Source organism: Podarcis raffonei, chromosome 3, assembly GCF_027172205.1.
Source record: "Podarcis raffonei isolate rPodRaf1 chromosome 3, rPodRaf1.pri, whole genome shotgun sequence".
Taxonomy (NCBI): domain Eukaryota; kingdom Metazoa; phylum Chordata; class Lepidosauria; order Squamata; family Lacertidae; genus Podarcis; species Podarcis raffonei.
Window position 1 is genome coordinate 79,063,155 of NC_070604.1, and position 16,573 is coordinate 79,079,727.

Here is a 16,573-nt window from a genome sequence, read left to right on the forward strand (position 1 = left end):
ATTTGCCCTGCAGTTTCTTTGTTCTTTAATTAACATGGACAAATATATGTTAAGTGAGTGTGCTCGGTCTGTGTGTTTTAATCAGAATCTGCTTTTGACTCTGTTGGCATTACAGGCACTGCAGTAATCTTTAGTTCCTATTATGTAAATAAATATAACTGCACTGAGCATTCAATCCATTTTAGAAAGGCTGCATTTCCTCACCACAACCCTTTATAATGAGAAGCAACATTATCTGACCTAAAATGGTAGTTTTCAGGGAAGTGAACAAAATATTATTCCACCTGCTCTAATAGGGTCTTATGAGAGGGTCAGGCTCCATACAGATGTTTTGTATGGCAGTATTTTTCAAACTGTGGTCAAGCCTGGTCCATAAGAGCAGATGAGGCTCTGCCTCATCATCCTCCACTTGCTCTCTGACATCTCCCACCTGCCTGCCTTCTTTTTTACAAAAAGTCCAGAGAATGACACTGGCTGTCAGCTTCTTCCTTCTCAGCCTTACCTGTGTACAGTGCTTTTTTTCTTTAAAACATATTTAGGGGTATTGTCATTTTCCTACTCATGTTGAAATACTGCCCCTCAAAGAGGCCAAACTTAGATTCACAAAATGTTTAGGGATCTGCGTAACCCCAGGAAAAAAGCACTGCCTGTGTACAACTCAGCAGGGATGAGGATGGAGAGAAAAACTAGAATTCGTTGGCTCTGCCTATCTGCTGTATCTACTGCTGGCTTCCCTCTGTTCCACCCCACCAGGCCCAATGGACAACAGCCACTACTATGTTCCAGGAAACCTTGGGGTCCCTTTCGAAGCTTATCTGGGCTTCTTAAATGATAAAAGCTGTGATGGCAAACAAGCTTCCCTGAAAGACTGCAAAATGTCCCCTTGCTGCAAAATGTCTCACAAATGTGTAGCAATAAGGGAGTGTTTGGTATGCTACAGGGTGTTCTTGGAAGCCCAGCAGGCTTGTGTCCAGCACCTTGTGTGAACCAACTGCAGGGGTGAATTTTACCTGTGTCAAAGACCCAGTTTGGCACCACCCCTACACACATTTGCGTACAACCACACACACAGGCTGGGAGCCTCAATGGCCTCCCTCTGGCAGCTTCACCTGGGGCAAAAAACCCTGGCTAGCTCCCCTGTAGCTATGGCAGTGACTGACATCCAGAATCCTCTGAAATGTGCAGCGGTTCCCTGGCATATGTACAGGAGTTAATTGGCAGGCAATTTAGACAGGAAATGAATTCCCTGAACATAAACATTTTGAAAAACTGATTAAGAGACCACTTGGGTTTAAAGGATACTGCACTATTGAAATCAGTATGGACTGGGGTTGCCAAATTGACACTATCCCAGTCTTAATATTCTTAAAAGCAAGTTGACACCTAGAAAGTAATTAGGTGAAGTTCTCACACCACTTTATACCAGGAAAAATCTCATATTTTGCCTGCAAACGTCTATTAAATGGCAGAGAAACAGGTTTAAATGGTAGGGACAAATGAAGGAATAAACTCAAATGTAGCTACTTAAATTATTCTGTATGGTATTGAATGATGTGTCTATTTGTGAAAAGATGGAAGGTAACAACAATATAGCAATGAAATCTCTTTTGAAGGGTTGAATTGAAATGGTGGGCATTTAGGAAGAACTTTGCTCTGCATGAAATAAACCTCTATTTCAGTAATGGCATGGGGAACTGTGAAACAGAACAGTTGACCCTCACTGGTGAAGATAAGATGGTAAGAAATGTTAGCCTCAATGTATTTTGGCTTCGCGATGGCATCGCATTGTCCCATCTAATTGGTTATGTGGTATCAACATGAAGTCTGACCAGACGAAGGGCATCCTGATTCAGCTTCTGATATCATCAGGCAGCCAAATCAGATTGACATTTGATGACATCATATCATCAGGCTGCCTAAGTGATTCCTGACTAGGGTTTCCTCAGAAAGAAGCTGTTTTTTAAAAAACCAAAACAAGCCAGAACACTAAAGTTGCAGATTGGAACTGGGAGAGAGCAGCTTAAAACTGCACAAAAAAGTTTAAAAGTGGGCCATCATTCACACACACCCAGCCACTATGTCCCTTCTATTCTGAAAATTTCCTAGGTAAAAATTTGGCACTGTGCTATTGTTTTGGTTTTTTAAAAAAATATATTAGTCATTATTTTTTGCGCCCCCCTCCCTTACATTTCACCCTTCTTCTGACAGTGCCCAGATGGTAGCATCATTAGAGTTACGTTGAGTTAGCATCATCTTGTCGGACTATCACAGCATGCTGAGCCAACATATCATCTATATCGACTTTGACACAGATGAAAACCAAAATAGCCCTTACAGAAAATGAGTAATTCATCAAATATATTGCAGTGTCGTTGTGGGTAATGACTCCACAAGTTCCCCACAAGTCTTTTGCTAATGTTTAAGATAAATTAGTTAAGAAGCAAGTTAATATAAAGGGGGTGTGTGTGTGGAAAGTCCTAAGGCACCTTTAAGATTAATAAATTCACAGTTCAAGCCTATGTAAGAAGTGAGTCCCAATGAGTTAAATGATCTTATTCCAAGGAAAGTGTGTATAAGCTGAAGGTTACAATAGTAAACACAGCTACTAGAGAGTAAATTATCACAGGCATCTGATTGCCCACTGGATGCTGATCCAGCAGAGCTTGCCTTATGTTAACCCTCATTGAAACCAGTATGACAATTCTGGCTGAAGCCCTTTCAGTGGGCATGCCCACTCTTTACTATTCAGAAGCCAATATATGGTCATTCTTTAGTTTGTGTCAGTCTAAGAATGCAATGCTATATCCACACTGTTTATGTTTTGTGTTTTTCAGGCGGAAACAGCAGCTAATCGGATTTGTAAGGTACTTGCTGTGAACCAAGAAAATGAAAAGTTGATGGAAGAATATGAAAGGCTAGCAAGTGAGGTAAAGGAAACCTACACAATAGTGAAATAATTATTATGATAATAAAGCATGGATGGCTTGAATAAGCAATTTAATAAGAAGATTTACCCAAAGCTGTTATCTACTGCTGAGGCTCTTTTTATTCAAACATAGTCATTAAATGAGGAGAGGAAAGCTCCATTTCATTTAACATGATCTGTATTTTAATTGAAAATATATTTGCTGCCTTTTTATCCAGTGTTGTAAAGTGCATGTTTTTGATGTTAAATGCAGTGGAGATTCCCTATGCTTGCAGCTTAATTTGGACTAGAAGTTCTTCCTTGATTGCAGCTTCCATATACACTTGCTACCACATCGTGAATGAGCTTTAGGATTTCAGTCACTCACACTGATGATTCCTAAATTATAATAATTTGCAGATACAGACTACGAGGCTAGGTTTGGCTTTGGTTTCTAGGCCAAACAGAGAGGGAGTTCTTGAAGTCATAGGGAAGTGATATAGGCAAGACAGACTTTATTTCTTGCCTGAGGTAGTGATGGGATCCCAAGCAATCCCAGCTCACATATGGAAAACCAACAAGCACAACTTGAGAGTTCTCTGGAAAGTGGGCATCACTCCTGAGAGGCCACAGCTAGATCTGTGGAGGGACTGAGAGGCAGGCCAAAATGAAGCAGTATTTAGTCTGCTCCAGCATGTCCTGTCCACTGGCCAGCCAGCACCACACTGTTCGAGGATCAAGACCACTAGGAGATAACGGCCTGGTTTGTCTGCAGCTGTTCTGCCCCTCACTGCTGGATGAAGAACTTGAATTCTCAGTTTGGTTTCTGCTGGTTTTTAATACCCATAATTCAGAGCAGTACAAAGGCAAGCTGCAGCTTACAAGGTACATCAGATTCATAGGAGGTATAGATTCGTAGCTAAGTATAAGCTCAAATGCTGATCCAGGAAGTGACCTATCTCTTTCACCATCCTTTTGAAGGACAGGGTGGCCATAGCACTTCACCTAGCAAGTCCTGGGATTGGGCAAGCAAATGGGCACTCTTTCAAGTGTGTTGGGCTTGCGATGTTTGTTCACACTGCGTCCCTGGAGTTGGAGGCGAGGTTGGTGCTGAGCATACAAATTACTTTCCATTACCTTTACCTGCTTCAGAGAAGGCTTCACACTGGCAGGAGATGGTGCTGGGTGGATCCACAGCAGGAGGTGTCCCTAGGCGTGTCCTGTGTCACAGGAGCAGAATACTGCTCTGCCAACCTGCTTGGTCCTTCCTCTGGATCCAGCTCTCCAGTCCCTAGACTACTGGTCTCCTCTCTGGGATCCCAGTTCCACTCAGCCACATTTTGCTAGGAACTGCCTGGGTTCCTCCCATTCCTCCTCATGAGCCAGCTGGTCCCTCTGAGACACCTCAATAGGATTCATGACAGCATGATAAAACATAGTTTAAAGCAGGCTTCCTCAACCTCAGCCCTCCAGATATTTCTGGCCTACAATTCCCATGATCCCTAGCTAGAAGGACCAGTGGTCAGGGATGATGGGAATTGTAGTCTCAAAACATCTGGAGGGCTGAGGTTGAGGAAGCCTGGTTTAAAGTAATCTATGGATAAACACGCACAAGTGCTTTGCTCTTCTCTTGCTCCCAACTGTTCCATACATGGAGGAAACAAGCCAGAAATCAGATAGAGTCTGAAATAGGTGGAAGCCAAGATTGGCTCAACTGCAGCTAAAGGTAGCCCCAGCCCTGCTAACAATATTTCCTTCTGTTTCACACATCAAGAAATCACTCTTCTTTGTCTGTTGGGTTCCAATAGCACTAATTTCAGAAGCTATGCGAGTACAGTATGTTTCTCTATAGCATGCAAAGAAGAAGCCACTTCTAATTATCTTTTTTATTGTTTGTTTGTAATTTTATGTACGTGCAAAACAGCTTTTAGAATGGATTCGTCGCACAACTCCTTGGCTGGAAAACAGGACCCCCGAGAATACTATGGCGGCTATGCAGAAGAAGTTAGAGGACTTCAGAGATTATCGCCGTAAACACAAGCCTCCCAAAGTCCAAGAAAAATGTCAGCTGGAGATCAATTTCAATACATTGCAGACAAAACTGAGGATCAGCAATAGGCCAGCTTTCATGCCATCAGAAGGGAAGATGGTTTCAGTAAGTAAAGGGGCCTATGAATCTTCCTTGTTGGTTCTAGAATGGTTCATTAAGCCTGGAAACAGCATGTGCATGGTGCTTTACAGAGTTAAGATAGCAAAAAAGATAAGTGATTGACGCAAGCATATTGCAATCCAAATTTTTACACTGGGAATTATAGTAGAGTCAAGGGAGATGCTGATTATATGCACAGAAGCCCCGGAAATCTTGAGAAACACAACTTAAACAATTAAAGGTGTTCTGTTTGCATTCCTCTCCTAGGACATTGCTAGCGCCTGGCAAAGACTTGAGCAGGCAGAGAAGGGCTACGAGGAATGGTTGCTGAATGAAATTCGAAGGCTTGAGCGACTTGAACATTTGGCTGCCAAATTTAGGCAAAAGGCTTCTTCGCATGAAACATGGGCTTATGGTAAGCTTGAAGCCTGTTGTTAGCTACAATATCCGCCCAATTTCACATCCTCTTGTTATGATGGCTGTATGGAATTTCTGGTTTTGAAAGCTTTATGTTTCTGAATACCATTTCCTAGAGAAGGGAGGGGGGTGGCTGCCTTCAGGCTCTGGTTGGTGGGTTTTGTAGAAGCAGCTGCTTGCCCACTGTGGGGAAAAGGATGCTGAACTAGATGGATTGCTGGTCTAAAGTAGGCCGCCTGCTGAGAGCCAGTGCGGTGTAGTGGTTAAGAGCGGTAGTCTCGTAATCTGGTGAACTGGGTTTGTGTCTCCGCTCCTCCACATGCAGCTGCTGGATGACTCTAGGCTAGTCACACTTCTTTGAAGTCTCTCAGCCCCACTCACCTCACAGAGCGTTTGTTGTGGTGGAGGAAGGGAAAGGGGAATGTTGGCTGCTTTGAGACTCCTCAGGGTAGTGATAAAGGAAGATATCAAATCCAAACTACTCTTCTTCTTCTTCTTCTTCTTCTTCTTCTTCTTCTTCTTTGTTTGTTTCTTCATTGCATTTATATACCACCTTTTTCTCCAAGGAGCTCAAGGTGGCATACATGGTTTTCTCCCTTCTCTCTCAATAAAGCTGCACAACAACCCTGTGAGGTAGGTTAGGCTGAGAGGTAGTGACTGGCCCAAGGACACCCAGTGAGTTTTATGGCCAAGTGGAGATTAGAACCCTGGTCTTCCAGGCCCTAGTCCAACACTCTAACCACTACACCACACTGGCCTCTCTTTATGTTCTTATATAGCCCTGCTGAGACGGAATAAGTTTTACAACGTTTTAAAACTTTTTTTGGTAGGAGGAGTCAAAAACATGGCTAAATGGGCCAGAGAGATTTATATGGCTTCCATAAGCATTGAAAGAAACCTTTCAATTAAATATAATTTGTAAGTGAAACAAGAAGAAATCCCAGTTTTTAAAAAATGTTATTATGCTGTTATTCTCATTTTTATCCTGTGTGGAATACCTGGAACCTGGGGAGTTAAGAAACACCCAGAATTGGACAGATCTCCTCCTGGTTTTGCCTGATTTCCTCCTCACTCAACAGGTTCCTGGTGTCCCATCACACATTGTTCAGCTAACCCTTTGGAGAGGCTTTTCTGTATGATGTGGGGGAGAGGACAGGAAAATTTCATACTGTGAATGTTCTTATCCTGGAATAGTGTGCCTTAAAATTCAGGCATTTTTACCTGTTCCCACCTTTCCCTAGACAGACAGTGACATTATCCAAAGCCCCCAGTTTTTCCGTATATTGCATGTTCAAAGCAGTCGTAGAGAGCAAGAACTATTTTACAAGTCTGCAGAAAGTACCCATTTTTGCAAGTTGATACTACCAAACTAAGGATGGAAGATATTAAAAGAAGAAGAAGAAGAGTTTGGATTTGATATCCCGCCTTTCACTCCCTTTAAGGAGTCTCAAAGTGGCTAACATTCTCCTTTCCCTTCCTCCCCCACAACAAACACTCTGTGAGGTGAGTGGGGCTGAGAGACTTCAAAGAAGTGTGACTGGCCCAAGGTCACCCAGCAGCTGCATGTGGAGGAGCGGAGACGCGAACCCGGTTCCCCAGATTACGAGACTGCCGCTCTTAACCACTACACCACACTGGCTGGTGCTGGTGAGGCAACATTTCCATGTGTGTCTGGCCTGTGAAAACTTTGACCTGTCAAGGGGGATGGGGTGCAACCTACTAGGCATGTATTTGGTTTGATACTCCTCCTGATTTTTGTAGAAGGCAGAGAAACAGAAGGTTTATCAAGCACCTATTCAAACATGACTGATGAGATGTGTTCAGTTGGGTCATTCAGAAGACATATAGGGATGGAGAAATCTATCAGTTTGGGTTTCTCTTAAGTTTCTCATTTCTCCTTCTCTTAGGTTTTCCACATTTCTGCATCAGCCTGTGATTTATTTTTTAACGAAAAGGCCCTCATGAAGATCTATGTACAATTTCCCCTAAATTACACATTTTTACAAACTGACCTTCCCTATATAATGTATTTTTAATGCTATTTTCACCAATATATGCATTTTTATGCAAGCTCCCCCCTAATGTATACATTCTTTACACTTTATTTGGTTGGAAAACTGCATTGGAAAATTCAAAGACGAGCAGATTTCAAAGGTCTGCTTCTCTGTGTACTTGAGCCATTAGCAATCAGCTTTCCTAATGAGAAACATAAATGGTTTTGGATTTTCTTTCCTCCTGCCAGGCAAAGAGCAGATTCTGCAGCAAAAGGATTATGAAGCTGCGACTCTGACAGAGATCCGTGCTTTGTTGAGGAAACATGAGGCTTTTGAGAGTGACTTGGCTGCTCACCAGGACAGAGTGGAACAGATCGCTGCCATAGCCCAAGAGCTGAAGTATGTTCCATTTAGAGGCACGCAGCTGCTGACATTTACCCGATAAACTCTTTCCAATAAATTCGATAGTGTCATAGGTACAATGTAAGAATTCCACAGATAGCTTTGTAAGTGTTATTATCTTGGCCTCCTCGTTGAAAACCTTTCTTATTTCTTCCCAAACTAAAAATAAAAGCCTTTGCAGGGCAAAGGCTAATAACAAACCTTCTTTTCTGTCCGCTTCCTCATCAGTAACTCTGACATGTGAGATGTCATTTCTGATTTTACATGTTTTGCTTGAGGGATGCCAAAGGGAGAAAGAGCCATACAGAAGTTTGAAAGAGGTTTGTTGCTTTATGTGCGTGTAGCAATGTTAAATATAGATATACAAATTTTAAAAATAATGTCTTGTTTGCAAAGAGATCCCTTGCTGTCAAATAGGTTTGTAGACATAATCAATGCCCTTTTTAATACCATGGCCCTGGCACTCCCAAATTTCTCTCTCCTATGTCATAGTCAAGCTTGCACAAATATAAAATGCCACTTGTGATGTGATATAGGGAGTTGTAAATAAATAAGGTCACCAGAAAAGCACGGAGAAGTATTCAACTTAATTTTACTCAGAGTACACCTATTTAAAATAATGACCATGACTATAAGAGGTTCATTAATTTAAAGTGGTCTGTTGTGAGCAAATCTAAGTTGAATACCACCTACAGTGTCAATCTGTAAACCTATGTACATGAATAATGGAGTTCTCTGATTAGGACATGTATTTTTTTTGATCTTATTGATCATTAATACAAGCTGTGCATATTTTTATTCTTGTGTTCATTTGCTCTTTTTCATCGCTTGTTACACTTGTGTTATGCCCCATTGATTTCAACAAGAAACATTTTTAACATATTCTGATTTCAAAGGTCAGTGGGACTTAGAAAGGTTGAATTCGCTTTTTTATTTTAAAAATGTCTGCATCAACTATTTCTGCAAGGAAACTGAAGATGGTTGACTAGCAGGTGGTAATGAACACAAAGTAAAGCGACCACAATCCCTAAAACATCCCAATGCATATTTAAATTTATAAATTAACAATATCCAATCTGCTTTAACCAGTTCCAGCAGCACAATAAGTAACATAGAACCGATGCAGAAAAAATGGCAGAGTTAGCCAAAGGCCTTTCATCAACTGCCTGAAGCAGTCTAGTAATAGGGCTGGTGAACTTAATGGCAGAAGGCCCGACCCATAGCTGACACCAGCTTCACATTCCGAGGTCAGAGGATTTGGGGAAGGGCCCAAGATTATAAGATAGTGTGGGGAGAAAAATATAGGAAAAGACAGATCCTAACATAGCCAGGTCCTAAACCAGTAAGGGCTTTAAAGCTTAAGACCAACACCTTGAACTGAGCCTGGAAACTAATTGGCAGCCAGTGCAAATCAAGTAGAACCATCACGATGAATTCAAAACATCAAGCTCCTGGCTCTAGCATTTTGCACTAATTGAAGATTCTGAATGCTTTTCAAAGGAAATGGACCCATTACAGTTGTTTTGAATTGTTCCATGATTCCTGTTACCATTCGATCGTTTATTCATTTCATCTGCGTATAGACAAATAGTACTTGGGAAGAATAGCACAATTCATCAGAATTAATCATTGCTGCTGATTTCAGTGGGTCTTAATTTAAAGTAAGTGAATAGGATATTGCAACCTGAACTAGCTCTTCTTTTCCCATGTACTAAATATCAGTGCTAAATATCAGTGGCAAATCAGTCATTGCTACAAGAATTTAGTTCCACTTAAACTAGCTTTTTTATCATTTCCCAAAACAGTTTTCACAGAATAGCAGATTAGAGATATAAAAAGTAAGTCTTCCTCTCTGGAAATGGTTCTGAGAAAGATGGGTTGTCTAAGAAACTTGGGACATGATGTTGATTATAGCTTTTCAATTAGCTCTGCTGGTTACTGAATCAGGCCTTCAGAGAGATAATTATTCCCTTTCTGCTTTCTGGGTCAGCATGGCTCCATATTTTCTGGTCTTCATCTCTTGGCAGTGCAGGGTTGCTATTTTTGGAGAACAATTGGAGTGTGTGACCTTGAGCTACACTGGTTACAGTTCAGTGTCAGCTCGACCATTTTCTCTTAGCAGCTGAGAGCTGCTAAGAGCATAAAGGTTAAAGTTCTTAAAGGCTTGTTGGCCGATGGGTGTCTGGCTACATCCTGCATGCATGTGTATGTGAGCAAGACTGCTTAAACTCACAACCGCTATTGACTGCCAGAGTGTGTAGTCCCAGAAATAGTAGACAGTGTGTGAGTGACAAGACTTCAGATGCAAAGCCATTCAAAATCGTGAAGGGATGAAGTAGTGGATTCCCCATTTATAACCTAAAACAATTGAATACTAATACATTGAATACTAATAGCCAATTGACTCATAGTCTTAAGCACTGCTTATTTGTTGTAAGGGTTTGCATATGCTCCCTTTGGAATTTATCTCATATAGTACTTGCTTACACATTTATCATATTCTGAATACTGCTAGGACATCTCTTTCCACTCACATAGAAATAAAATTATACTGGTCCAATGTTCTCATATAGAGAAGGTAAGTGTTTGCTTTGACCCCTACCAGTAGTGTCTTCCGTTAGTGTGTGTAACACAGATGAAATAGTGGCTTCTTTCATTTGATTAACGCTACTGGGAATTAGTGACCTATTTTATCAAGCTCTGTCCCTTTAAGAGGCCAATAATAATCATGGCAAGGCAGAGTGGGTTGTATCCAATGCTATCTGTGTGTGAGCAGAATAGACTTCTGCTCATGCAATGGACTTTACACACACACACCCTTCTGCAGCCCTCTGTGCACCCTCCAAATATGATGGCTGAAGAACCTCCCAGAGAAGGTTTTTGGGTTCTGACAGAGGTAGGAGAGGAAGGTGAAGTTCCATTGCACAAGCAGAAGTCCAGCCAGTTCTTGTTTTTATTGTTTATTCACGTGAAACTCTTTAAAGCTCACTGTAATATAGCGTAAGATATCCCCCTTTCAGGTGTAGGAAATCAAACACCCCTTTCCTTGTCTGGATTTTAAAGGGTGTTCTCCTGTTAGATTAAATTTCAAATTGGTATGGATGTACTCACACCATAACAATGTCTGTGTTAGATAATGGCATGCAGAGAGCATGCTGGTAGCAGCCAAAAGCTAAATGCAGCATATGATGAGCCAGTCATAAAAGTCAACTAGCTTGAGGATAAAGTGCATGTATTGGCTCTCACTAGAATCGCACAGCTAATCTGGCAGAAAACTAGTCTAGATAAAGTCTTGTCTCAAACTTCAGAAATCAAGGGTAGGATCCAAGGAACCATGAAACTTGTTCCATGAGCTCTAGGGGCTTTAGACTTTCCCCCCACTTTCTCAAACGACAGACCTCCAAGGCAAACGGGTTGAAAAGCGGTTTCAGCACTATTCTAGACTGGAGATGATGGTGGAACTGGTGCTGCTCATGCTCACAAGTTTTTTGCAACATCCGCAGGACATTAATGTCATCATCGCAGTGTCAGCCCATGCCAGGCCCCCCCCCCATTTGATCCAGTTTTCCCTGCTGTGAAAAACCAGAAAAGCACACCTTGGGTTACAACCTGTTTTGGTTTACAACCGGACCTCTGGAATGGATTATGGTTGTAAACCAAGGTATCACTGTAGTAGTAGTAGTAGGAGGAGGAGGAGGAGGAATAAGAAGAATGTGTGGTCATGTCTTGGTGCATGGTCTCTACCACCACATTCCCTACTTTTGTTGGTTCTTAATGACGGCAGTCCTTTTCTTTTAGTGAACTGGACTACCATGATGCTGCAAGTGTCAACGATCGGTGCCAGAAGATATGTGATCAGTGGGACAGGCTGGGAACACTCACTCAGAAGAGGAGAGAAGCATTGGAGGTAAACCTGACATCAAGGTGCAGCTTGGATTTCTCAGGCTGGCTGAGGGTTTTTAACAGATTGTGGTAGACTACTGAGTGATGCGGAGTGAACGTTTTCTATGGTGCTCCATTACCCTTAACTTCGTCTTCTTTTTTGGTTGTGTGTGTGTGTATAAAAAAAGGCTGACTTGCTTATAAAAGACTTGTCCCCGCATTACTGCCAAAAGAAATTACGCAAGTGGATGTTAGAGTTGAGGGGATGCTTCTAGCACCACCCTTTGGAAAGTTGGTGCATGGCATGGTGTGAATTTCTTTTTACAATTCACGACTGATTTAGTTTAACTAATCTGTATCCTTTCCCCTGCCATTTCTGGATCACAAAGCCGCTCATGATAATTTTCAGAGTACAATGAAAACATAGAATCAACACGCCTCAAAAATCAACTGCATATTAGTACAGGAATGCAGGCAGCTGTCACCACTCAGTTGATAGAGCCTGAGAACATTAACATCAGGGTTGTAGGTTCGAGCCCCATGCTGGGCAAAAGATCCCCATATTGCAGGGGGTTGGACTAGATGACCCGCATGGTACCTTCCAACACTAAAATTCAGTGATTCTATATACCGAGTCAGACAATTGGTGCATCTTGCTCTGTATTCTCTGCACTGACTCATAGTGGTTCTCTGGGTTTTCAGAATTGGGCCATTTCCAGTCCAACCAGGAGATGCTGGGGATTGAATCTGGATCCGTTTGCATGCAAAGCAGAACATGTATTCTGCTGCTGAACTATGGCTCTTCCCAGTCCTATATGCCCCTTGTGCTGGGGGAGTGAGGGAATGGCTGCCATATCCATGCCTACTCAGCATAGAAATGGAGGAGAAAGCACACAACACACAAACGAAAAGAAAACCTTAAAAAGAAAGAGACATGCCTCTCTGGAAACATAGCCAAGGTCACCAGTGAAGAGAAGGGCAAGTGGCAATGGTGATATATGGAAGGAGTCAGTGAACTCAGAATGATGTGAACATGCTTCCAGTGCAAACCTCTGAATCGCAGCACACACAGCAATGCCACAGCAGTCAAATCCAGTAGCACTGGTGGTGACACAGCCAGCAATGACCTCCCAAGTGACTGTCCCCAGGAATCCCTTTTGCTTTCCTTTACCCAAGTACACTCGGAACTTCCTTTAACTTTGGTAGTGTTTTTTAAAGGGTTGCAGAGCCTATCCAAACTGTAAGCCAAAGTGAGTGTACGCTTCTAAAAGCAAGGCTCATTTTGTCCGTTTCTGTATGTTTACTTAACAGAGGACAGAGAAATTGTTGGAAACAATTGACCAGCTTCACCTGGAGTTTGCTAAGAGAGCTGCTCCGTTCAACAATTGGATGGAAGGTGCAATGGAAGACTTGCAAGACATGTTTATTGTTCATAGCATAGAGGAGATCCAGGTAATAATATTATTCTTATTTTTCATTGTGAGCCTAGAGAAGTGAAGATGTTCCCTTTTCACTGTGAAGAAAGCGCCTATACTATTGCAGCCCTATTAAAAGACGCTTCAAATATTGCTTGTCCTTATTTGTGTGTTAGAAGAAAAAATAAATCCCGAGTCATGAATTTTATAAATGTGCAAAGACTAGGCACATTCATCCTGACACGTGCATCTTCAGGATCTTATGGTGGTGATGGGGTGCGGAGAGGCAAAAGATACTATTTTGTAATGACTAGACTGCCAGACTTGGATCAGGGAGACTTGAATTCAGTCTTGCTCATTTCATTATTTCCCATGTTGCCCAGATATATCCCCATCCTTCTCTGCCCAGGGGGAGGTCATTGTAACTGAGTGGAGGGACCATTTCCAAATTTGTAAATGCAGCGCTTCTGCCATCAGGCAAGTCTCAATATAATGTTTAGTACAGGACGTTCTCTTTTCTTCTGTGCATGGAGCCAGCACAGACCGTGAGATCAGCACAGACCTAATCATCAGCTAAGTGTACTATTTGGCTGGCCTTTCAGCTTTTGGGAGAGAACTCCGTCTAACACCAGCTCCAGATTTTTGGGCCTCAGCTGGCCTCCCTCTCTGAATTAAACTGCATCCACTGTACATTTTTTGACCCTCTCCCTTTGGCCTAATCCACACAAATGCTCAGAGGGACAGTGTGGGACACTTCCATCTCCTCATTCTTGCCACCGCTTGCATGTTCACAAGCAGCATGCAAGAAGGAAGAGGTTCTTGGGGTTCAGAGGGCCCTCTCCTGGGGTATGGGGTCTGGGGTGTGGCAGCTTCCTGACAAGGCCACCCGCATTACCAGTAATGGATATATGATGCTAGGGCTGTCTTTTTGAGAGTTCTGGGTAGGTTAATTAACCTTCCCTTGAAAATATTTTCTGCATAACTTCTTAGTTTGAGATGAACAGCTTAGAACAATCAATCATGGCCACAAGTACTGTAACTCCCTTAAATTCATGCCCATACAGAAGTTTTCATGCACCAGTGTACTGATGGGCTAATTAAATGTTATGTATGTGTTTCCCAGACATAGCCGGAATATGGGAAAATCCAGATGTATCACAATGTCTTTGGTGGTTTTCTTTAAAAATAGCTCAACAACATGCTAATTTGCCAAATTTGGGCAAAACTAAGAAAAGCTCAGCTTTTCTGTATGGATTTTCACTGTTTGAAATATGACAACCCTATTCAACACACAAGTGCTCCCAATTTCAGGGATTCTTAACACTTTCTCTGCCTGCTGTTTTGTTGTTGTTGTTGTTTGTTTTTACTTAAAGGTAGTTTCCCAATAATTATTTTCACCTTGGAAGGTTCAGAACATGTGTTTTAAACAACTCTACCCAGAATCTCCTCCAAGCTGCTTTTCCTCTTACAAGGGGGAAATCAGGACTCTGTTACATGCATTTCTGTGTAACATGTAGTTAACCCCTCTGGGCCTCCTCTTGTCTGTCTACCAATAATGATGAAGTGGTGGCTTTACATTGATTCTTTGGAATTTATCAGCTATGCAAGCTTGCTTATATTTGCATACATACTGAGATGGGAGAGGGAATATGACACAGGGCCATATAGCTGGCAATGCAACTGTATGTAACCTTTCATTTACTCCTCTGTTTCTGATTTCAGAGTTTGATCACTGCCCACGAACAGTTTAAGGCCACTTTGCCTGAGGCAGATGGTGAAAGGCAAGCTATTGTATCAATCCATAATGAAGTGGAAAAAGTGATTAACAGTTACAGCCTCAGGATAAGTCCTAACAACCCTTACTCCACTGTCACTCTGGATGAGATCCGTACCAAATGGGACAAGGTACTGTAAGCAGAAAAATAATTTAGTTTATAGCTAATGGAAGTGTAGTGAAAATGCATCCTTTCCAGAATTTGACATTATTTTTAACACTTTACAAATGGTTCCATACAGGTGGGGTAATCTCCCACCCTGAAAATGGAATTTTGTACTTTTAGTGTTGGTCTGAAGCTAGTAAAAAGGATTGGAGTGGGTGTTACAGCTATGTATGAAGCTGTTTGCGCTTTTAAATAATTATGGGTGTCTGTTGTGGGGATGGCTTTGCAGGTAAGGAGGGACAGCAGTGAGACACACAGCCAGATTATGATTAGTGTTTCTGATATGGTTTTAAAAACATTTCAAGAAAAGGGCTTGAAATGGCAGGGAAGTATCGGAGCAGAGACTGCTCTTGCTGCTTTTCAAAACTTAAGAAAAACCCTAATACTGAGTGAAAGGGGGGGAAATTAAAAGTAAGAATTCACAAAACAGCAGTGATAGTGAGAGAGGCTGTACTGCTGTCACCAAAAATATCGTAGATACAAGCCAATATTTGTTTGCACCTGCATTTCACATGGTAATTGCAATATGCTCACGGTAGAAATTTTTTCCTTGAAGTAAAATATTACATTTGGGCTACTGAAGCAAAATGTGAAAGCCAGACTTCTGGGCTTGGATATCAGATGGTAGAAGCATTTATTTAATTAAAAACTGACTGTGCTAAATGGTCCTCAACAATAGGCTGCTGCCACCACATCTACTATGGCTGCAGTTGGTGCAAAGCATTCAGTGGGAAGAGTGAAAGTGATAAGACAAGGTGAAGCTGTCAGTTTAGGCAGCAGATTCCAGAAATCCCATTTCCCTTTTTCTCTGTATTACGTAAAAAAAAAAAAAAAGAAAGGGTGGAAAGGGTCATTCTTTCCTAAAACTACTTTCTTCATGTGTGAAAATATCTAAGGCCGTGGTTCTCAACATGGGGCACCCCCCCCACACAGGGGGGCAATTTGATAATGAGTTGTTAACAGTTAATGGCCTATGTTTTTAGCGAGGTCAGCGATTTCAGTACAATCAGCCACATGCATTTGTAGCCTCCTGCTGCTCCCAATCCTCTTATGTTTCAGCCTCTGACTTCCTACATACCAACTCAATTTTGCACATTGGCAGGTAAAACAGCTTGTCCCAGTAAGGGATCAATCACTGCAAGAGGAGCTGGCCCGCCAGCATGCAAATGAACGCCTGCGTCGCCAGTTTGCTGCTCAGGCCAATGTCATTGGACCCTGGATCCAAACCAAGATGGAGGTAATTCTGACTGAGATGTGCAGCTTTTACTGTTTCCTTAGAGGTGTATGCAGAATGTCAAAGGTTCCATCACTCCACAGGTGCTAAACTAACGAACGGTTACTTTATCTCGCTATCAGTTATAATCTTACTATCTTTTTTTAAGTGCCAGAAAATACACAACAGAAAAAATGGGATACTCCTTGTCAGGAGTGGGTGTGTCTGGCAGCCTAAGTCCAAAGCAAGAAAACTG

The 16,573-nt window shown here is 42.0% G+C and overlaps 1 protein-coding gene across 3 annotated transcripts in view; it reads left to right on the forward strand.

The window, feature by feature from the left end:
- Positions 1–16,573, forward strand: part of ACTN2 (actinin alpha 2) — a 56,733-nt gene that overhangs the window by 28,062 nt on the left and 12,098 nt on the right. For all 3 annotated transcript variants that reach the window (XM_053382597.1, XM_053382596.1, XM_053382598.1), the window contains 8 exons: positions 2,835–2,927; positions 4,830–5,060; positions 5,322–5,469; positions 7,714–7,864; positions 11,666–11,774; positions 13,061–13,201; positions 14,887–15,069; positions 16,207–16,341. In XM_053382597.1, the coding sequence (XP_053238572.1) occupies positions 2,835–2,927; positions 4,830–5,060; positions 5,322–5,469; positions 7,714–7,864; positions 11,666–11,774; positions 13,061–13,201; positions 14,887–15,069; positions 16,207–16,341 (1,191 nt within the window). The remainder of the gene's footprint in view (positions 1–2,834; positions 2,928–4,829; positions 5,061–5,321; positions 5,470–7,713; positions 7,865–11,665; positions 11,775–13,060; positions 13,202–14,886; positions 15,070–16,206; positions 16,342–16,573) is intronic.